Source organism: Pavona decussata, unplaced genomic scaffold, assembly GCF_977016875.1.
Source record: "Pavona decussata unplaced genomic scaffold, jaPavDecu1.1 SCAFFOLD_78, whole genome shotgun sequence".
In the NCBI taxonomy this organism is placed as follows: Eukaryota; Metazoa; Cnidaria; class Anthozoa; order Scleractinia; family Agariciidae; genus Pavona; species Pavona decussata.
Genome location: NW_028145496.1, coordinates 1933411 through 1952500, shown reverse-complemented (window position 1 = coordinate 1952500; position 19090 = coordinate 1933411). Strand labels below are relative to the sequence as shown.

Sequence of the window (19090 nt, the reverse complement as noted above, 5' to 3'; positions counted from 1 at the left end):
ATTCTTGATATATAAGTAACTGACGTGACAATTGGGTTTACAACCAGAGTTTGTTTCCGTTGTTTCCTGACGTATACCGTTGGTGAGATTCTACTGATTCTTCTCTGCAGTATGTTTCATGTTTGTCTAAACTTTCCCCAGATAATAGGGGTAAAATACCCCGCCAAAAAGACAAGTGGCATCCAGAATGGGCAGCTTCCATTTGTAGACTATTAAGTGTAATGCATTTGGTCACACTGCCTTTCTTAGTTCGACAGAAGTAAACAAGTTCCGGTATTTTCCGTTAAATCATTTGACCTACTAGTTTTCTTCTTATTTGGTGTATACCTTTCTATTGAGTTGCAGATATCGACGAGTGTGAAAGTAATCCTTGCCAAAACAACGGAACCTGCACTGATCAGGTGTCAGATTACATATGTAACTGTACGCAAGGATATACGGGAAAGAACTGCAGCGTGGGTAAGAACTAATTAAGTAAATACTCTAGAACTACAGTTACAGACGTTGCAACTCGCGTTTACGTCAATAATTTGTTCTTGTTTTTACTGTGCGTATACTGGCCTTTGTTGAGATTCTACCGCTTCTTCTCTGCAACATTTTTTTTTTTTTTGTTTGCCTAAACTCTCCCCGAGAAACTCAAGGAAACTTCGCCCCGCCAAAAAGACAAGTGGCACGGAGAATGTGCACCTTCCTTTTCCAGACTATGTTTTTGGTCACATTGCCTTTCTTAGTTCGACAGAACTAAACAAGTTCCAGTATTTTCCTTTAAATCATTTGACCTACTAGTTTTCTTTTTATTTGGTGTATACCTTTCTATTGAGTTGCAGATATCGACGAGTGTGCAAGTAATCCTTGCCAAAACAACGGAACCTGCATTGATCAAGTGTCAGATTACACATGTAACTGTACTCTAGGATATACGGGAAAGAGCTGCAGTGTGGGTAAGAGCCACTTAATGAGACCCTTCCATTCACTACCCATAATTATTAATTTTGTGCAATAGAAGAAAATGGGGAATAACACTACTTGAAGAGTAGAAAACAACTGATGCGGGTTCAAAGTAAAAAGTGGCACGCCAAAGTCACATGTAAGCATGGATAAAAAATCACTGAGGACTTTGACATGCCCCTTAGCAATACAAGTACAGTTACCTCACACCATACAGCTATTGACTTATAAAGTATTGCACAATTCTTTCTCTGGTGACGTGCAGATCCAGACACTGACTTAGACATTAACTATGGGGTTCATGAACCCTAGTTTAAATACTTAAACTGCCAAGAGTTTCCGAGGGTTTATCACTGGGCGCTTTTTCTTGAAGCTGGACCTTCATAACCACACGAGTTCTTACCTCTCTGCAACTTAAGAGCGGTGCCTATTTTTGTTACTGCGCATACGTTCTGCGCATCTCGAAATACTCGGGTTTCCTATGGGTAGAGCCTACTAATACAGTGGTATTTTTGTGCGGTTTAAAACAATGCGGAGAAAGCAGAACTTCGCAGTGCCCTTGGTATCTAAAAGGAAAATTGGGGTAACCATGCATTTTTCAGAGATAACAAAGCTTCAATTTGGGGAAAAAAAACCGCCTTAAGAACGGGAGCCTACTTTTGTTACTGCGCATACTTTTTGCTCATCTCGAGGTACTCGGGTGTCCTAATAATAATAATATAATAATAATAATAACAATCTTTATACAGCGAGCCCACATCACGAAAGTGATATTCAGTGGGGCCCTGTAGATTGAGAAATGATTTAAAACTTACAATTATTTTAAAAATTACAATTATTTAAAAGTAGAAAATACAAAGTCGGCGGTAAGAAATAAAAATAAGAATATAGTGTGAAGAGCTATAGAGCTATATCCTATATCCCGTATATCTTATATGGGTATTATATGGGTATTATATCCTATGGGTGGTGCCTACTCTAATACAGGGGTATTTTTGCGCGGCTTAAAACTATGCGGAGAAAGCAGAAGCTAGCAAGTGTCCTTGGTATCCAAAAGAAAATTGGGGTAGCCATGCATTTTTCAGAGATAACAAAGCTATAATTAATAATATAATTGTTGCTTAATTATCTCTAAAAATTGAGTGGTTACCCCCAACTTTCTGTTTGCAAATCAATAGCCCTTGGTAAGTTCTGCTTTCCCCGCATAGTCATAAGCCACACAAAATATACTTTATTAGTAGGCACCATCCTTAAATGTTCAGCCAAAGCCTCCGAACAGATCAATCTGCATTATGAGGTGGCAGGAAACGATCTGGGAACACAGGAGACAATATAAGTATTTTGCTTAGATTTTGTTGTTGGATGCTCCTGATACTATTGGTTACTCAGCAAGTCACACTATTGCGGCCTTTTTTTTATTTTCTTCACAGCCACTCAAAAAAAAAAATTGCCCACTCGTATTTTTTATTTTTCATTTCTGAGTTTCAATTGACTACACGAAACCACCTGGCAAAGAAAATCCAACATCACATGCTTCCGGATACATAGCCTCCACCCTGGTAAATATCTAATGATAAAAATAAGCGAAAGAAGTTTTACACAACGTTTCGATGACTCCATGTCATCATTTTCAAGTGAAAAGAAAAGAAATGGACAACTTAATATATACCGTGCAAGGCGATAAAACCTAAAATATACATGTATAGGTGACAAATTAAATAAATAGTTTTGCGCTTATTTTTATCATTAGATGTTTAACTAAATGTAACCCTCGTAAATGGCACCGCAATGTAGGTATTTTGATTCCTTTTCTTTTTCTCTTATAGACTATTGGCCGGCCACTAATTATACTTTTACAACTTTGGGCGCCAAAGAAGAAACTGGTCCAGTAAGCACATCTGGGTACTTAGGAACACCACTGGAAGGTAGAGTCAATTTAAAGAACGGAATCCAAATTTGGACTGTTCCCGTGACAGGAAGCTACGTCATTGAAGCTACGGGTGGTTCCGGCGCTAATGGCACTTTTGGACATTCTTACATGCGGCCGATTCCGTGGAGGCTGGGTGGATTAGGAGCGAAGATTACAGGAACTTTCCAACTGGTGAAAGGAACTCAACTTAAAATCTTAGTTGGACAAGAGGGTGGTACAAGCCATCGGAAGTCCCGTGAAATGCCAGGGGGAGGAGGTGGTGGGAGTTTTGTCACACTGTTGGATAACACTCCTCTAGTAATTGCCGGCGGGGGAGGGGGAGGAGGAACACCACGCAAGCATTTACAATACGGAGATGGTGACCCGGGGCAGGCGGGAGAGGCTGGGACTCAGTGTGGTGGAACAGGGGGCACCGGGGGCCGGGTATGCAATACTGAGCTTGGAATGGTTGGTCCACCATTGATTATAGGCGGGGGAGCAGGGATAAGTGGGGACGGCAGAGGGCACGGCTTACCTGCAACACTACCTTTGAGTTTTATCAACGGCGGAATCGGAGGGAAATGCAGTGTAGCTAACGGAGGCTTCGGTGGGGGCTCGTTCGCCTTCAAGCATGGCGGGGGAGGGGGTGGTTACTCAGGCGGGGGAGTAACCTTTAATAAAAAGGGAGGTATCGCAGGAGGAGGGGGTTCATATAATGGAGGAAAAAATCAACAGAAATCAGCAGGTGTAAATAAAGGTGACGGTAAAGTAATCATAACTTTGAAAATTTAAGTGTGTCGTCGATTAATGTTGATAAATTAAATGAAAAAAAAAAGCGTCAAACAAGAGAAGCGAAAGCGGTTAGGACAAGATTTCTAGCGAATAAAAACTAGAGTAGGAGCCGGATCTTTAGTGAAAACGAAACCTGCAGTGTGTACACAGTTGCCCTCTATAAAATGAAATAATCTGTCACGCCTGGCCGTCACACTCTTGTCCCACAAATGTTACAACTTCTCAGCGACACCTAGTGGTTATTTACGGTGGCCGGAAATCTGTTACGAAGACATTAATTTAAAGAGAAGGTATAGTTTTCTTCGGCAAAACGTCAACTGAAATTTTGTTACACTGGCAAACTAATTCCTTCATTTTTCGGAGAGGCAAATGCCTCGGTAGAAATAATTATATAAAAAAAGGTCAGCTAGCATTTTCGTAAAGACAACAAACGTTCGCAAATTCGGCGAATGGCATTCTGTTTCCGAAGACTTTATTCTTAAACCTTCAGCTAAAGTATGCGAACAAGATCAATCTCTATTAGCATACAGAAATATGTCTTTAAACAGTCATTAATGGTCCCAACCCAAGACCAAGAAAATACACACAGTATTTTTGGGATAAGGAGTTGGGGACGAACTACTCCAAAATGCTCACACAGGTCAAGACTATGAACTCACACTGCATGGCGAGAGGGACATAATCCTCCCTCTCTGGGGCATCATACATGTAATCACCCACTAGAGAAGTCTCATCCTATGAGAGGTCACAATCCTCTCCACCCACTCCAAGGGGTCAATATCCCCAATGAAGAGGTCCTTATCCTATAAGATATAAGATATTCACCTAGTTGTTATGGTACTCCATAGTTATAAAGCTACATTGGGGCTCAATACCCCAGTATAGAAGAAACACGTTAGTCTATGGGGAAAAGGGTGATCTGTTTGGGAGCACTTCATCCCAAACCCATGTTTTATTGAAATTCTAGAAATCTTAAACTGGTTGAGATATAGTAAGGGTGTAAAAACTTGAAACATTATGCAAAGGAACTTATCCCATACTCTAAATGAAGAAAACTAATAGTTACGTCAAACATATCCATGTACATGGAGAGCTCAGAAAAGGAGGTTAGAGCAACGACATAAACGAAAAAACACCCTTAAGGTGGGCCTATAATTGGTTTGTTGAATCGTTGGTGGCAATGATACTTGACTGTATCACATGCTACCGAAGTGACCAGCGTGAAACAATTACACAAGTAAATTAACCCGAATCGAGCATGATCGCACGATTAGACTGGGTCTCAATTGTCTTAAGGACGGTGCCTACTAATAAGGAAGTATTTTGTTTGGTTTATGACTAGGCAGGGAAAGCACGGGCTATTGAAATCCAAAAAGAAAATTGTGGGTTACCACTTAAACTATATTTTAGAGATAATTAAGCGACAATTTTTCTAAAAAAAAAAAAAAAACAGAAAAATACAAAGCAATGTATTGCGTTTTTTTTTTTTTTTTTTTTCAAATTAAATTTTTATCTCTGAAAAATGCAAGATTACCCCAAATTTTATTTTTGGATACCAAGAGCACTTGCTAAATTCTAAGCCGCGGCAAAAATACCCCTGTATTAGTAGGCACCACCCATAGGAAACCCGAGTATCTCGAGATGAGCAGAGCGTATGCGCAGTAACAAAAGTAGGCACTGTCCTTAAATAGCATCTCGTGCACCAAACAATCTAACTTATTTGTGCATTTCAACAGTTGTTACAAAGGTGTAGCTAAAACTAATTTTACAATAACAGTCATCTTTCTCGCGCGCTGATTGGCTGGTAGCTGTATTGTCTAAAAGATTGCAGACATTAAAAATGACATCTGACGCTCGCATTTTTCCTGTCATTGTAAAAAACAAGTCAACAGCAGTTTTCTTCGGTCTATACTCTTATAGACCACATGACGCTACAAAATGTTCAAAACTTGAGTTTAGACCATAGACACTGCTGTCGATTTGTTATCATCATTATTAGAAGCGTCAGTTTATTTTGCTTATGTCTTAGTGGGAACACTTTAAAACATAGTCACAAGGGGGGAGGCGCTCCGAGCTCACATAGGGAAATTGAAAGTAACAAAATAAAAGCCGCTATTACACTATATGAACATTGACCAAATTTCCTTTGATATGACCAAACATGTGCTGTGTTACAAACAACAGATTAACCCTAGCAATGGCCCTAAAAGATAAACGAACCCCTGTTAAACAGGACATTCCGGTCTAAAAGCGGCCTGGTCTGGCCAATCTCACCTTCAGTTATCAATCAATCATCATAGCGTCAAGGACTGACAAACGGCATGCGACTTTTCCTATGATCCTCACTGATAAAATTAGCTTAGTTTTCGAAGTAAACCCTCTCAACCGAATTAGAAACTGATGTCTTATATTGCTGTGGTGATGTTATGAAATTTTGAGGCCGTGATATCTTCTTCAGAGCGCTCGAATCAACGACTTGCCACAACTTAACTGTACATGTGTCTTTATTTGTATTTACACCCACGAAGGTGAAAGGAAGGAGGGGCTTGCCTTTTTATAGTGGAACTTCAGTATTGTTTAATTAAGTACTGTTTGATGTCACTGTCGCCAATTGCAATGTACACACTGGATCACGAGTACTCGAAAACTCAACAGTACACAGTCACGAAGAGGAAGCGCTACCAAACTTTGTGAGTTTTTTTTATAAATTTATCTGAGAACAATTCGATGTGATTTATCGGTGTTCAATTAAGTTGACATTGCCATGGCAAGCAATGTTTGGGTAGTTTCTTTTCACAAACAGGAATATTCCTATTTTTTATAACAAAAAAAAAATACCTTTTTAGAGGTCACTTTCATCTTTCATCGTTTTAGATCTTCTTTATTTCCTGTTCATTGGATTTGATTGCTTTTTGGTCAATTTTGGTGGTTTTCTGAATTCTCGGAGAAACCAAGAAGTCCAAGATTTCCACCAGTTAGAAATTATCAACATCATTCTTCCTGTTGCGGATCTCTAAAGAAACTTCTGTGGGTTTGTCGTAGCTGAACCGAAGATGAATTTCAAAAGGTCACGTTCTTTTTCAGCTGCCTGTCATCACCTGCCTGTGCCTATGTAAACTACTCTTTGTGGAATGACAAGTACAGGTTTGGTGAATGTTAATCAAACTCTCCTTCTATCTTTGTTATGCCAAGAGCCTATTTATCTGCTGATTTAATTTTCAGAATCCTTTTTGTCTTGGCTTTTATTTTCTTGCACACTTTAGACCGATTGCTATCTTTGTTATGCTAAATACGAAAATCCTTTATCAGTTTTTACTTTTACTTTTACAGTGCGCTTCTTGTCCTTCAAACTAAAATCGAGAGTATATAACTACAACATGGAAAAATGGAGAGTCATGCATAAAACTCCGATAGCAATTTGGTTGACAATAATTTTGCAAGAGTTTCTTTTCAATAACGCTTGTCTTGCTGTTCAAGAAAATTCTCTCTCAGCTTACTTCGCAAGCAGAGAACACAAGCGTCTGGCAGGTCATGAGGTCAAACGTTTCAACTCTCTCAGTTTTACGTCGTGCATCCATTCATGTTTGAGAAGCTCATGGTGTACTTCCACAAATTTCATGGAGTCTTTCAAGCAAGCTGACAAAGGAACCTGTGAACTGAACAGGCACGACATCGGGCCTTTCAATGGTGACACCAACCTTATTGATCAACCAGGCGTTATTTTCTCAGTGATCATCAAAGTAATTTTTAATTACAATTTAATATTTACAACAAATTGTCTTGTAAAGTAAAAAAAGAAACCTTCTTCCGCAGCAATATTATAAGTTTATTTTTTTATTTTCCCGCTATTACACTATATGAACATTGACCAAATTTCCTTTGATATGACCAAACATGTGCTGTGTTACAAACAACAGATTAACCCTAGCAATGGCCCTAAAAGATAAACGAACCCCTGTTAAACAGGACATTCCGGTCTAAAAGCGGCCTGGTCTGGCCAATCTCACCTTCAGTTATCAATCAATCATCATAGCGTCAAGGACTGACAAACGGCATGCGACTTTTCCTATGATCCTCACTGATAAAATTAGCTTAGTTTTCGAAGTAAACCCTCTCAACCGAATTAGAAACTGATGTCTTATATTGCTGTGGTGATGTTATGAAATTTTGAGGCCGTGATATCTTCTTCAGAGCGCTCGAATCAACGACTTGCCACAACTTAACTGTACATGTGTCTTTATTTGTATTTACACCCACGAAGGTGAAAGGAAGGAGGGGCTTGCCTTTTTATAGTGGAACTTCAGTATTGTTTAATTAAGTACTGTTTGATGTCACTGTCGCCAATTGCAATGTACACACTGGATCACGAGTACTCGAAAACTCAACAGTACACAGTCACGAAGAGGAAGCGCTACCAAACTTTGTGAGTTTTTTTTATAAATTTATCTGAGAACAATTCGATGTGATTTATCGGTGTTCAATTAAGTTGACATTGCCATGGCAAGCAATGTTTGGGTAGTTTCTTTTCACAAACAGGAATATTCCTATTTTTTATAACAAAAAAAAAATACCTTTTTAGAGGTCACTTTCATCTTTCATCGTTTTAGATCTTCTTTATTTCCTGTTCATTGGATTTGATTGCTTTTTGGTCAATTTTGGTGGTTTTCTGAATTCTCGGAGAAACCAAGAAGTCCAAGATTTCCACCAGTTAGAAATTATCAACATCATTCTTCCTGTTGCGGATCTCTAAAGAAACTTCTGTGGGTTTGTCGTAGCTGAACCGAAGATGAATTTCAAAAGGTCACGTTCTTTTTCAGCTGCCTGTCATCACCTGCCTGTGCCTATGTAAACTACTCTTTGTGGAATGACAAGTACAGGTTTGGTGAATGTTAATCAAACTCTCCTTCTATCTTTGTTATGCCAAGAGCCTATTTATCTGCTGATTTAATTTTCAGAATCCTTTTTGTCTTGGCTTTTATTTTCTTGCACACTTTAGACCGATTGCTATCTTTGTTATGCTAAATACGAAAATCCTTTATCAGTTTTTACTTTTACTTTTACAGTGCGCTTCTTGTCCTTCAAACTAAAATCGAGAGTATATAACTACAACATGGAAAAATGGAGAGTCATGCATAAAACTCCGATAGCAATTTGGTTGACAATAATTTTGCAAGAGTTTCTTTTCAATAACGCTTGTCTTGCTGTTCAAGAAAATTCTCTCTCAGCTTACTTCGCAAGCAGAGAACACAAGCGTCTGGCAGGTCATGAGGTCAAACGTTTCAACTCTCTCAGTTTTACGTCGTGCATCCATTCATGTTTGAGAAGCTCATGGTGTACTTCCACAAATTTCATGGAGTCTTTCAAGCAAGCTGACAAAGGAACCTGTGAACTGAACAGGCACGACATCGGGCCTTTCAATGGTGACACCAACCTTATTGATCAACCAGGCGTTATTTTCTCAGTGATCATCAAAGTAATTTTTAATTACAATTTAATATTTACAACAAATTGTCTTGTAAAGTAAAAAAAGAAACCTTCTTCCGCAGCAATATTATAAGTTTATTTTTTTATTTTCCCAATGTTTTGTTGTTTCAGGGCTGTCTGATTACTGGTTGCCTCAATGGAGGTTCTTGTTTGTTAGACAAGAGACAGAAAAAATTTTCTTGTTTGTGCAAACTGCCGTGGAGTGGATACAAATGTGAAGCTGAAACGAGTAAGGTTTTTTGATTGTACTTGTATTTAAACTGTCCCTTAGAACATGCGCAAAACGAGAGCGCTTATAAAAGATGTATATTTTCTGAAAACTAAAATGGAGGTTTGTAAGATCATAACGGCCTTGCCTATTCACCACAGGTAAAAATTGGTAATAAGTGAATGTATGAAATATAATATGTAGTCGTAAACTAGTAATAGGGGTATAGAATGGTAAAATCCGAGACCCGCCGAGACGCCGAGACCTTCATTTACAATCCGAGACCGAGACTTAACTACTTTTTCTAAATCCGAGCCCGAGACGTCGCGATGCAAAACCTGTTTTTTACTAACACTGCCGAAAAGCATAGTACGGCAATTTACGAGCAGAATTTATCCAAGCTTACATGTTTCACAGAAGCTGCAGAAGTGATTGCGATGTTGAGCCGTTTTTCAAGATTATTGTTTGTTGTCAGTTTAGGACGGTTAATTCAGACTTAATTTTCGCTTGGTTTGCGAGACTCCGAGATTGAAATTTTAAAAGGCGAGATTCCGAGACCCGTTTTATTTTTTACGAGCTCGAGATTCCGAGACTCCAGTTTGAGACGCCGAGATTTCGAGACCCGCCGAAAATTTGCCGAGACCCATTATTTTTCAAGGACCATTCTATACCCCTAGTAATGCAGACTTAGTCTTAAAACATCAAAGACAATCGTAGTTCGTATGTACATCTATATCTTAAAGCATTTACGAAAAGAGGGTTTTAAAAAACCAGGCTTGAATACGATTCAAACCATTTTAGCAGAGGACGATATTTTTAGGGGGGGGGGGGGGAACCTTTTTTCAGGGTTCCTGTTTCGCCACACCTCATTAACGGCTCAATTTACAAACTTAATAAATATGTTAAAACACTTCTTTTCAGCTCTTGAATTGCATTTCACGACACTGAATACAACAGGCAGAGAAGGCCCAACATCAAATATCGGTTACGAAGGCTCATCCCTTGAAGATGTCAAAGTGACCAATGGCCGGCAAGAGTGGAGTGTACCCTTAACTGGCTGGTACTACGTCGACATGTGTGGTGCCTCTGGGGGAGACGCGTCACTTCCAGGAAAGAAAGGTGGAAAAGGAGCGAAAGTGAACGGTACTGTCCACCTTGAAAAGGGAACCAAACTGATCTTGCTAGTTGGTCAGCAAGGTGCTGTAACTAATCTTTCGGGGGGTGGTGGCGGGGGATCATTTAATGTCTTTTTCTCTAACAGTACTCCCCTTAGTATCGCTGGTGGTGGAGCAGGAGCGTCAAATTCGAACGATGGTGGACCAGGACAAGCTGGTGAGGCTGAAGGATTGAAGAATGGCAAAGTGGGAGATGGTGGGCTGGCGTGTGTACATGCGAATGGAAATTCAGATTATCCCTCGGAGTTTGGTGGGCCTGGTGGTGGGTTCTGGAGTGATGGCAAATGCTGCCAAAACGTGGGCTGCAATGGGATGGAAGGGAAATCATTTGCGTTCAGAGGCACGGGTGGTAGATCGCCAAATGACTCTGCTTACTACGGCGGATTTGGTGGAGGTGGATCGGCTGGTCATTCAGTGGGAGGAGGAGGAGGTGGCTACTCTGGTGGAAGCATTACTGGCGACACTTCAGATGGTGCCTACACTGGGGGTGGTGGTTCCCTTGTTCCTAGTAACCGTGGTAATGAGTGGAGCTCGGCGACTGGAGCATGCGATAAAGGTGATGGATTCGTCCGTTTTCGGTTTGTAGGCGGAAAAGTGCCTTGATTTACTTAAATGATTGTACAATGTCAACACCAGTCTTGGCATTTCGAAATTTAAGGTTTGTTAGACGTCAGAACTAAGTGTAATTTAAAGTAGTTACGCATTTAAAGAACCCGTTTGTAGTCTCTCAATATGGGTATTTGTAAAGGATAGAGTTTGTGATTATCAAAAGAGCAGACTTGACGTAGCTATAGTATGGAACTAATAAAGTAAAAAAAAAAAAAAAAAAAAAAAAATGGTTGAACGTATATCTCAGGCCATGAAACAACACCCTACATTTGAACCTAGTGGGTCAACACTCTGTGGGCTTAAGTTTCAAATTTTTCATGGCTTCGCAATGTGAGATTGTTTTGGACCAAAAATTGAAACAGATTTTTATAGTTGGAAAATCCTATGTCCTCCTCTGTGCTTAAGGAAACGTCGGTTTAATCGGTAGACCTTTAAAGCAGGGTCTATGTTTAACTTTTATGTAATAATACTATAGTCTTGTGTTTGACGCAGATGTAAAGGGACACAGCCATATTGGATTAGTTTCGTTTCCGTCTAAGAGCTTTTTAACCCTTAAAAACCTCAGACTAAGAAACTTTTTTTGAAAATGACCTAAATATACGAGGACCTTGTAAGGCTGGCTTGTCTGCTGCTTCATTCTGCGCGGAAGATTGTAATAGCAATGTAATATAACTTGATTTATTTTCTGTCCGTATAGGGCTTTAAGGGATAATAAGACAAGCAAAATAACTGCCAATACGAAATAAAAAAAAATTAAGAATCCACTCGACCATGCTGCTTCCTATGAGAGTTGCTTGGAGTTCGAACTAGTTTACAAACGCTTTTAGCCATTAGTTTATATATGCGCTCTTGTCGATGCGAACGAATACTGATCCAGTGTTCAAACACGCGCTCTTGCTTGTCATTTGTGCGTTTCGCAATCCAGTTGACAACAGCTTGCAAAACAAAAAGTGTAAGTTCATGTCCTTTAAAGATTAAAGGAATACCACGTGATCATCAGGCAATTCAAGAGCAGAGATAACAGGTTTCCATGGCGACATTTGATAGCCATATTTGGTGTAGCACCTAAAAAAATGAAATATAATGGTAAATAGTCGTGTTAAAATTTATAGAGGAAGAATTGAATTGAATAGTAACAAATGAAATAAGGCTAGAAGCAAATAAATATTCACTTTGTCCCTTACCAGTGATGTTGAGCATATAATCCATCTTTATTCCCTAATAACCAGAAATCAGTTATAATCAGTGATTGTTCACACTATGGTTAAAAGATGCTTACAATTCAGAAAGCGTTTTTTTTTATTGTTGTTTGTTTGCCACTATTCTAATCACCCTTAAACGAACCTTTTAATTTTGATTTGAAGAATGATACAAGGGAAAAATTTGTTGAATAAGTAAAAACTAAACAAATTGAGAAATAATAATAAGATGGATAGAAAAAGTGTTTATTGCATCGCTGGTCTCATGCATGTTAGACGGTAGGCTGTGAAAAACTTCTTAGAGCTTATTTTCTCGTTACCCCGTGTTCTCCACCTCCCTACCTCCCTACATAACCTCCCTAAGAGACTAAGTTTGTTGTTGGTTCTCGTCTTTGTTCCGAGAAGTCTTTTTTCTGGGAACTCCGTTCCTCCCCTTCCCTGAAAAACAACTGATGTCCAAATTCCAATAGACAATTTCCGAGTTGCTTTGAACCTCATTACGAAAACGAGGCTAAGTGCAAAGTTTTTGTTATGAAAACTAGTTTCATATGCAAACAAAATTAATTTTCATATGAAAAGTTTTGCACTTCACAGCAACTCGGAAATGGCCTATTGGATCTAGAGATCCCAATTCATCAGTGCTCCGCGTTAAATCCATTGATACTTAAATCGAAGTGATTATTCTTCGATGCCTTTCAAATATCATATCTTGGCCATTTGTCGTTTGCTCAGGCAGAATACAAGAAATAAGATAAAAGGCGATACCGTGAGTCTGACATACTGAATTAACGAAGAAGTTAAGGAGAGACGCGGAGCAAAAATAGTACTAGCAATAGTAATAATAATACGTCAGAAGTAAGAAAATGGCAAATCTTTTATTACCTGCGTAGTAGAATGGCAGTTACTGAGTGCTAAAAACCAACATTTCTTTGTCGAAAAATCTTCCGTCTGGACGCGATAAATTTGAGAACCTGTAGAAAGCAATAATTATGTCTCAGACGAAGTTGGTTCTTTAAGTCAGAGTTCAATTTGAGATGGCAATACCAATGAATTGATCACTGACAACGAAAAAGTTTCACTTAATATAGGTGAAGCAAAAGTCTCAAAATGAAAGGACTTCCTTAAAAATACCTCCAGTTCTATTTCAAAAATTGACGGCAGTTTTCTTTGGTCTATACACTTATAGGCCATATGCTAATTGACGTCAAAAAAAAAAAAAAATGTTTAAAACTCAAGTGGAACCACGGGCTGCAAACGAGTCAGTGGTTTCACCGCCAACTTTTGGACATTTTATGGCATCATTTTTGGTCTTTAAGAGAATAGACCATAAAAAACTGCCGTATATTTGAAAAGAAAAGATAGAAAAGATACGAGAGGAACTGGCTTTTTTCCGTTAAGAAAGCGCGCGTGTTACATCTGACGTCATTTTATTGTCTGTACTCTTATAGACAATAGCTACGAGCCAATCAGCGCGAAGGAATTTATTGCAAAATATGGTTAAACCCTATTCCTACACTCGATCATAGATGAAAGAGTAACAGTAGAAAGGCATGAAACAACTGTAAAAAAAGCGTAAGCTGTACCTTGGCATAAAATATAGTATGAGCCATTTCCGGATGGGGCTACTCGACAACCTGCCCGCGAACTATTCGTGGTCAGATTAAGAACTTGGCTTTCATGTTGTTCCAGGATGTTTGCTTTCTCGTGACATTCCTGCAATACATTGTAAGACATAATAAAAGTTCCTGGTATTACTAGGAATTATATATGCGTTATTGACCAAGCGTGAGGTCAAGATGGCTGGATATTGGCCAAGTTCTTTTTTTGCGTTTTTATGGACCGAGACGAAGTCGAGGTCCATAAAACCTCAAAAAAAGAACGAGGCCAATATCCAGCCATCTTGACCGAACAAGCTTGGTCAATAAAGGATTTATTATATGGCTTTACCATCAAGTTAAAACTAGAACAACAAAACAAAACACGACATGAAACTGCTCTACTCGGAAAGAAATTCTTCATAGCCGGCCGGTGCAAGATTTATTTTCAGTGCATTTTTGGATTAGCATGTAATCGTGGAAAACAAGGAATCCTAAATTATCTTAGGGCTCTAACTTTATAATGGCTTAAAGGGAGTATACAATTATTATGAACGAAAAATTTAGATTTTCGCAAGAGCGGGAAGACTTGAATAGAATGCGGCAAATTCGCCATTTTCAGCCGATCGCGTGGTAGCGTAAATAATAAAAATTTTTACACAGTTTTCGGCTTCCAATCATTAATTCTTGAATGAAACAATAGATTTTGAGATTATATGCAAACATAAGCCGAAAAAAGGAGCAGGTAAATCAGAAAACTGGGCGAAACTTTGACAAGATTTTGTTGTTTACAACAAGCAAGACGCGGATAAATTAACAACGTGAGCTTCCTCGGCGAACTTAAAAAAAATACTTTTCTGAACTGCTCTAAATACTAACCACAACTTCCACTACGCTATGATTTAAATACAGTCATTGCAAACTTAGAGAACTTATCAATTCGGCACTCGACTTGAGACAATAAGTTTTTCAAAATCAATTCTATCTAAAATACTACACGCAGAGCAACTCACCGATTCAACTCACATTCACTGTAGCTGAAACAAAGTTTTCACTACACCAGGACGATTCCATTCTCTTTCCTTTCCTTTAGGTAAATGTTGAGAGTTTACCGAACTTTTTAGTGAGCGTTTTCCCCCAAAACAACGAGAAAATCGAAGAAAACCCGCATTGTTGTTGGGATTAAACTTTCGATGCCAAGCGGACGGGCAACGGGTAATCCCGAGCGGGCAAGATAGCTCCATCTTGCCCGCTCGGGTAGCCAATCACAGCGCAGGATTTGACTCATCTTGCCCGCTCGCGGAGCCAGCCATATAATAATAGGTGTTAATGACTAACCATCACAGTTATGTATGTAACTTAAGCATCTGTGAAAAGAAAACCTGAAAAAAATTGGTCTGGAACGGGATTAATTCGAACCCATGCCATCCTCGATAACGCTGCATTGCTCTACTGTAGAACTGAGCTGTCAACTCAACTGGGAGTTAGTACCTAGTGTTTCGTGTGGGGTAAATATAATGGAGGGGACTTGTAGAAGTCTGGACTTTTCTGGAGCTAGAGCATCGATCATGATATCCAGAGAGTGACGGATGTGTTTAATACATACATGAAAATTCGCCAATTTTGGGTTTACTATAAATACGGTCATAAAATTTGTACGAGTGCAGTGAGTCTCCAGGAGTAATAATAAAATTTATATGATTATGCTTTACTAGCACAGCAGTGCAAATTGGGACACTTTAAATCGTTGAAATAAATATTGAACAAATTGAACAGAACTTTTGTTAAAAATCCATCAGGTCGGTGGGGGGCAAACCAGTTGGCTGTTTGAATAGTGTTGCCTTGGATTTGTAAACGGGGCTACCGTGAGACAAAAAATCTAAGTGGCCAGGGGCCCGTTTCTCGAAAGTCCCGGTAACTTACCGGGCCCGGTGAATAGATTTGGTGATAAGCCGGTTTCTAAACAGAAGTCAATTTTTGTTAGCTTTGAATAATAAATTGTAATGTAAACTTAATTCCGTGATAACAATAGCCAAGAACCCTGCCTGTCATTGTGTAATCGGCGAAAAAACATTCAAAAATATACTCGTCGGGCCCGGAACGGGACTTGATAGTACCCCTAGCCTGGCCATGTTGCCTTCCCTCAAACTCAAGTACTTTAGAACAACTTTAGTCCCCGGTCGGAACAAAAGCTGGGAAATAAGGGTGCTTTGGCCGGGAACCAATTTAATAAAACGTTTACAGTTCTTGTAACCATGCAACAACTGAATCTCGCGTTGGGCTCTTGCTATTACACGCTCCGGCTAAAAATGCATTCAATAAACACAGTTAGTAGTCTTAAAAGCATTATTGAAACTTTTTTGATTTGGACATTGTTCATTGGGTTTCTTTTCGTGCGCGGATGTTAAACCAATGGTTCAGTTTGTAAACTACAAGTGTAAACGAATGCTTGGTTTTATCAACAAAGTTTATATGGTAATTTGACCATCGTATAAAAAAAAAATAATAATAATAAATAAATAAATAAATAAATAAATAAAATAAAAGATTCGAGTGCTGACAAATGTCAGAGCGAATCCTCAGAGCGATTCGCTCTGACGAGGGGTTTTCAACCCCTCACCAACTCAGCACCACAATTTCTTTTTAAACTAATCACATTATAGAAAGCAAACATTTTATAAAATTGACCCCAGGTGAAGGTTTCTAGTTGTTCCAGTCAGCCAGCATTAGAGACATTTAGCACCAGGGTTTTTGCGTTAACGTCAAACTGGAAACGGCAGTTTCAGGTCAGGCGTTTGGCGTTTGACGTTTATGGCCTCTACCGCTTTAGCTACACCGATCACTTGAAGTGGCCGCCATATTGAATTTGCGAACAACGGTAGTGCTGTTTTTCATACAGCAACATAAAGCTCCATGTTCGCTCTTTTGCGTTAGTTTACACCTAAACATCAACATAAAGACTTGCTGCATACAAATCTGACATTTTTACGTTTCAAAAAATTGAAAAGTACGACTCAAATCGCTGAGGTAAATGACTTACGTGAAAACCTACCTCTCCACGTTGAAAACGCACGTTGAAAACCGCAAACGTAAAGGCAGAGCCTTGTCACGTGATCTCTAGCCGTTCGCCGTCTGAGGTTTTTGCCGAAAAGCCTGGTGCTAAAAGTCTCTATTGTATGAAAATTTGCCCGCGGAGGACGGATTGAAGGTATCGTAAAAAGGCTGTTGTTTGAATTATAAGCTGTAGAACGATGACGAGCAGACGAAAAAATGGTATCTCTCGCTCCTAAAGAATGTAACTGAGTCTAGTTAGAAATGACTATACTGAGTACAATAGAAAGCAACAAACCAGCTCAGGTTTAGGCCAGATTTTCCACCATTGGTCTTGAAAGTAGCTTAATAATTTGTAACAGCAATATTTCTAGAAACAAAATATAAATGAACAAAAAATAAAAATAAAAAAAGGAAGGAAAGAAAGAAAAAAATATGGAAGCAAACCAAGTTTGTGTTTAGAACCTCGTGCACATGTGATTACTATTATTAAGCTACTGTATCGATCATTAAATACTTTTTATTGTCATCGTGTTAGGTACAAAATTTAATACCTAACGTTAATATCTGATTGGATGCAATGCTCACTGTCCGTTCTGTATTAGAACACCCCAGTCACCGATTATTAGGGAAACTCGCTATCTGATTGGCTAAGAATGCTCACTGCTAATGCTCAATGCTAAGAAGGACGATCTAATTTTCTAAACTATTTTAGTGAATTTCTATGTTGAATAGATCTGTTACTGGAGCATGTTAAAGCAATTAGACGGCTGGCCCTCGTTTTCTACTAACTATTGCTCTCGAGCGGCGAACAGTATCAGCTGAGAGAATCTCAACCTTGCCGTCTTGTTGCTAAATAGACAGTGAGTGCAAAGGGGTAGAGAAGCGATGGAACAATTGGATTATTCGCTTTTGATTCCTAAGCATGCGTGACACTTACTTCAGGCTGCACTACCATCAGAACATCTAGCATAGTCTAATTCTAAATCAATTCTTCAAGTGTTAAAATATATGTACTGTTATTTTAAAGGATAATTATTGTTTACTAGGGGAGAATATTCAACAAATCGAAGCATACTACTGAGTTGGAAAAGAGTACTGGGCCACTTCTAACCTGTCTAAACAAAGAGTCATTTGTGATTAAGGGCAAAGATGCTATCTAGACTCTTCGGAAACTAAGAAATTATGTTATGACATGTAGTATGAATTTAAATATTTAAACCATGCTAACGGGAAGTACTTCTTGAAGTCAAAATTAAACCGATTCAATGCTGTGGATATTATGAAGTGGGAAAAAGGGTTGAAGGGCTTATTTTTCAAGGGAAACCCATACTTGAACTTTAAATTATATACATTTTTTGTCGAGTGACTTTATTTATACCTGCGGATATGAGAAGTTGTACTGAACAACAGGGCCGCTTGCATTTCCACAGAAGCTCGCCACGAACGCAAAATTCTTTGAACGAAAGAGAATATAATAAATGGCTCTTCAGTTTTAAGTATGCTATTTGCTAACATAGAGAATAAAGCAACAGGGAACAGAGCTGCAACACAAACAATTGATGTTTTCAAAGTAAATTGCGAAAGGAACTTACATAACCGTCGAGATTTAAACTTCCCTCAAGCGTAAAACTACCAGTTGTTGCTGTTAGTGCAATCAGACACAAAAACCCAGCAAGGTTTGACGAAAAAGACATTCTTATGCGCTGTCAATCCATCGCAAAGAAAAACATTTCGATAGTCAGAATGCCCTTTGATACACCTGAGTGCCCGGCAGAATTCTATTTGTGGAGAACAAACCTGTCGCAAAAACTAAACATGCAGATAATGCAATGCAAATTACGACATGCGCATAATTTGCATACATAAAGGGGTGAACTGAATGCTGCCGTGTGTAAAGATTCAGAAGTGTTAGCTGGCTTGGAAGTATGTTTAACTGACAAGGAAAATAAAGAAAAAAAATACTGATTCCTCTAATCTTGGTGTAGATTTTACAAAGAACTGTTGTATGTATAAGTGCCTCTCTCTCTTATATACCGGCACATATTGCATGACCGTGCAGGTTGATATGCCATACTAGTGACCCAGGGGCCTGTGTCGTTCAATCAAACAGAACTTTG

The 19090-nt window shown here is 38.9% G+C and overlaps 3 protein-coding genes across 12 annotated transcripts in view; 2 read left to right on the top strand and 1 right to left on the bottom strand.

The window, feature by feature from the left end:
- Nucleotides 1–3650, top strand: part of LOC146476295 (uncharacterized) — a 26452-nt gene extending 22802 nt beyond the window's left edge. For 5 of the 9 annotated variants that reach the window (XM_085114845.1, XM_085114843.1, XM_085114847.1 and 2 more), the window contains 3 exons: nucleotides 346–459; nucleotides 822–941; nucleotides 2775–3650. In XM_085114845.1, the coding sequence (XP_084970971.1) occupies nucleotides 346–459; nucleotides 822–941; nucleotides 2775–3649 (1109 nt within the window). In that variant the 3' untranslated portion in view covers nucleotide 3650. The remainder of the gene's footprint in view (nucleotides 1–345; nucleotides 460–821; nucleotides 942–2774) is intronic. The other 4 variants (XM_085114850.1, XM_085114848.1, XM_085114842.1 and 1 more) reach the window with 3 other exon arrangements.
- Nucleotides 3651–4328: 678 nt separating this feature from the next.
- LOC146476293 (transmembrane protein 145-like) lies at nucleotides 4329–18764 on the bottom strand. Of its 2 annotated transcripts, XM_085114864.1 has the most exons (7): nucleotides 18566–18764; nucleotides 18352–18426; nucleotides 17269–17340; nucleotides 13908–14037; nucleotides 13207–13295; nucleotides 12310–12343; nucleotides 11788–12190 (listed from the first exon to the last, which is right to left on the bottom strand). In XM_085114864.1, exons 1-7 carry the CDS (start codon nucleotides 18665–18667, stop codon nucleotides 12093–12095), a joined length of 600 nt encoding a protein of 199 aa, XP_084970990.1. In that variant the 5' UTR covers nucleotides 18668–18764; the 3' UTR covers nucleotides 11788–12092. The 2 variants fall into 2 exon arrangements, with proteins under 2 accessions (XP_084970992.1, XP_084970990.1); XM_085114866.1 differs by lacking the exons at nucleotides 11788–12190; nucleotides 12310–12343 and adding an exon at nucleotides 4329–4452.
- Nucleotides 8745–11655, top strand: LOC146476294 (uncharacterized). The gene is made up of 3 exons (XM_085114855.1): nucleotides 8745–9122; nucleotides 9245–9362; nucleotides 10263–11655. The coding sequence occupies exons 1-3, from the start codon at nucleotides 8760–8762 to the stop codon at nucleotides 11117–11119; spliced, it is 1338 nt and encodes a 445-aa protein (XP_084970981.1). The 5' UTR covers nucleotides 8745–8759; the 3' UTR covers nucleotides 11120–11655.
- Nucleotides 18765–19090: the final 326 nt, after the last annotated feature.